The sequence below is a fragment of the Suricata suricatta genome, unplaced genomic scaffold (assembly GCF_006229205.1).
Source record: "Suricata suricatta isolate VVHF042 unplaced genomic scaffold, meerkat_22Aug2017_6uvM2_HiC HiC_scaffold_9325, whole genome shotgun sequence".
Classification (NCBI taxonomy): Eukaryota; Metazoa; Chordata; class Mammalia; order Carnivora; family Herpestidae; genus Suricata; species Suricata suricatta.
Window position 1 is genome coordinate 1 of NW_021916805.1, and position 1127 is coordinate 1127.

Genomic DNA, 1127 nt, shown 5'->3' on the forward strand with positions numbered 1-1127 from the left:
TCTTTGTGGAGCACTTCCTGGGAGGATCAGAGATCATCCTCCTTATTGTCATGGCCTATGATCGCTATGTGGCCATCTGCAAGCCACTGCACTACACAACCATCATGCGACAGGGGCTCTGCCGCCTCCTGGTGGTGGTGGCCTGGATAGGGGGCATCCTACATGCTGCCGTGCAGACCCTTTTCATGGTCAGCTTGCCCTTCTGTGGTCCCAATGTCATTGACCACTTCATGTGTGATCTCTTCCCTCTGCTGAAGCTTGCCTGCAGCGACACCTACAGGTTGGGAATGGTGGTGGCAGCCAACAGTGGGGCCATGTGCTTGCTCATTTTTTCCATGCTACTCATCTCCTACATAGTCATTCTGAGGTCCCTGATTTCCCACAGCTCCGAAGGACGACACAAAGCCCTCTCAACATGTGGCTCCCACTTTGCCGTAGTTGTACTTTTTTTCGTGCCTTGCATATTCACCTACATGCGTCCTGTGGTCACCTACCCTGCGGATAAGCTGGTGACTGTGTTCTTTGCAATCCTCACTCCCATGTTAAATCCTATCATTTACACAGTGAGAAATACAGAGGTGAAAAGTGCCATGAAGAGACTGTTGAGAAGGAGAGTGACTTAGGCTGTTGATAATGCCAAGGAAGTGATGGTATAGATAAAGGAAGGGTTATATCTGTCATAAAGTATGAAAGTGAATCAATACATTTCGCAGATCACTGACAGAAAAAAAGTCCCACATACTAACATTTATTAAGCACTCAATAGTGGCTAGGCCTTTCGATAGGTGCTTTTGATAGTTTTTAATGTACTTTACCAAAGCCTGAGTGTTCATAGATTCAAGCAATGCAATGGAAAGAACAGCTATAAATCACGAGTTTGGTTATTCTAGAGTATGTTTTTCTCCAGAGTCTTACTGTTACTTTACTAAATTTTTCATACGTATGTTACTTGGATGAAATCGTTTTTTCCATAGGACTGTTTTTGTTGTTGTTGTTGTGTTGTTGTTGTTGTTTGTTTTTTGCTTCACCTATGGTGAATCAAACAGAAAATAGAAATTCTTAGGTAGATATATGTGGAGGGGACAGTTGGGGAGTGAAAGAATTACTGCTGATTTTTTTAGCCCTAT

The 1127-nt window shown here is 43.7% G+C and overlaps 1 protein-coding gene across 1 annotated transcript; it reads left to right on the forward strand.

The window, feature by feature from the left end:
* Positions 1 to 5: 5 nt before the first annotated feature.
* LOC115285353 (olfactory receptor 140-like) lies at positions 6 to 623 on the forward strand (the record flags this gene model as incomplete). The annotated part of the gene is made up of 1 exon (XM_029931623.1): positions 6 to 623. A coding segment is annotated over one exon (618 nt), but the record flags the coding sequence as incomplete, so codon positions are not given.
* Positions 624 to 1127: the final 504 nt, after the last annotated feature.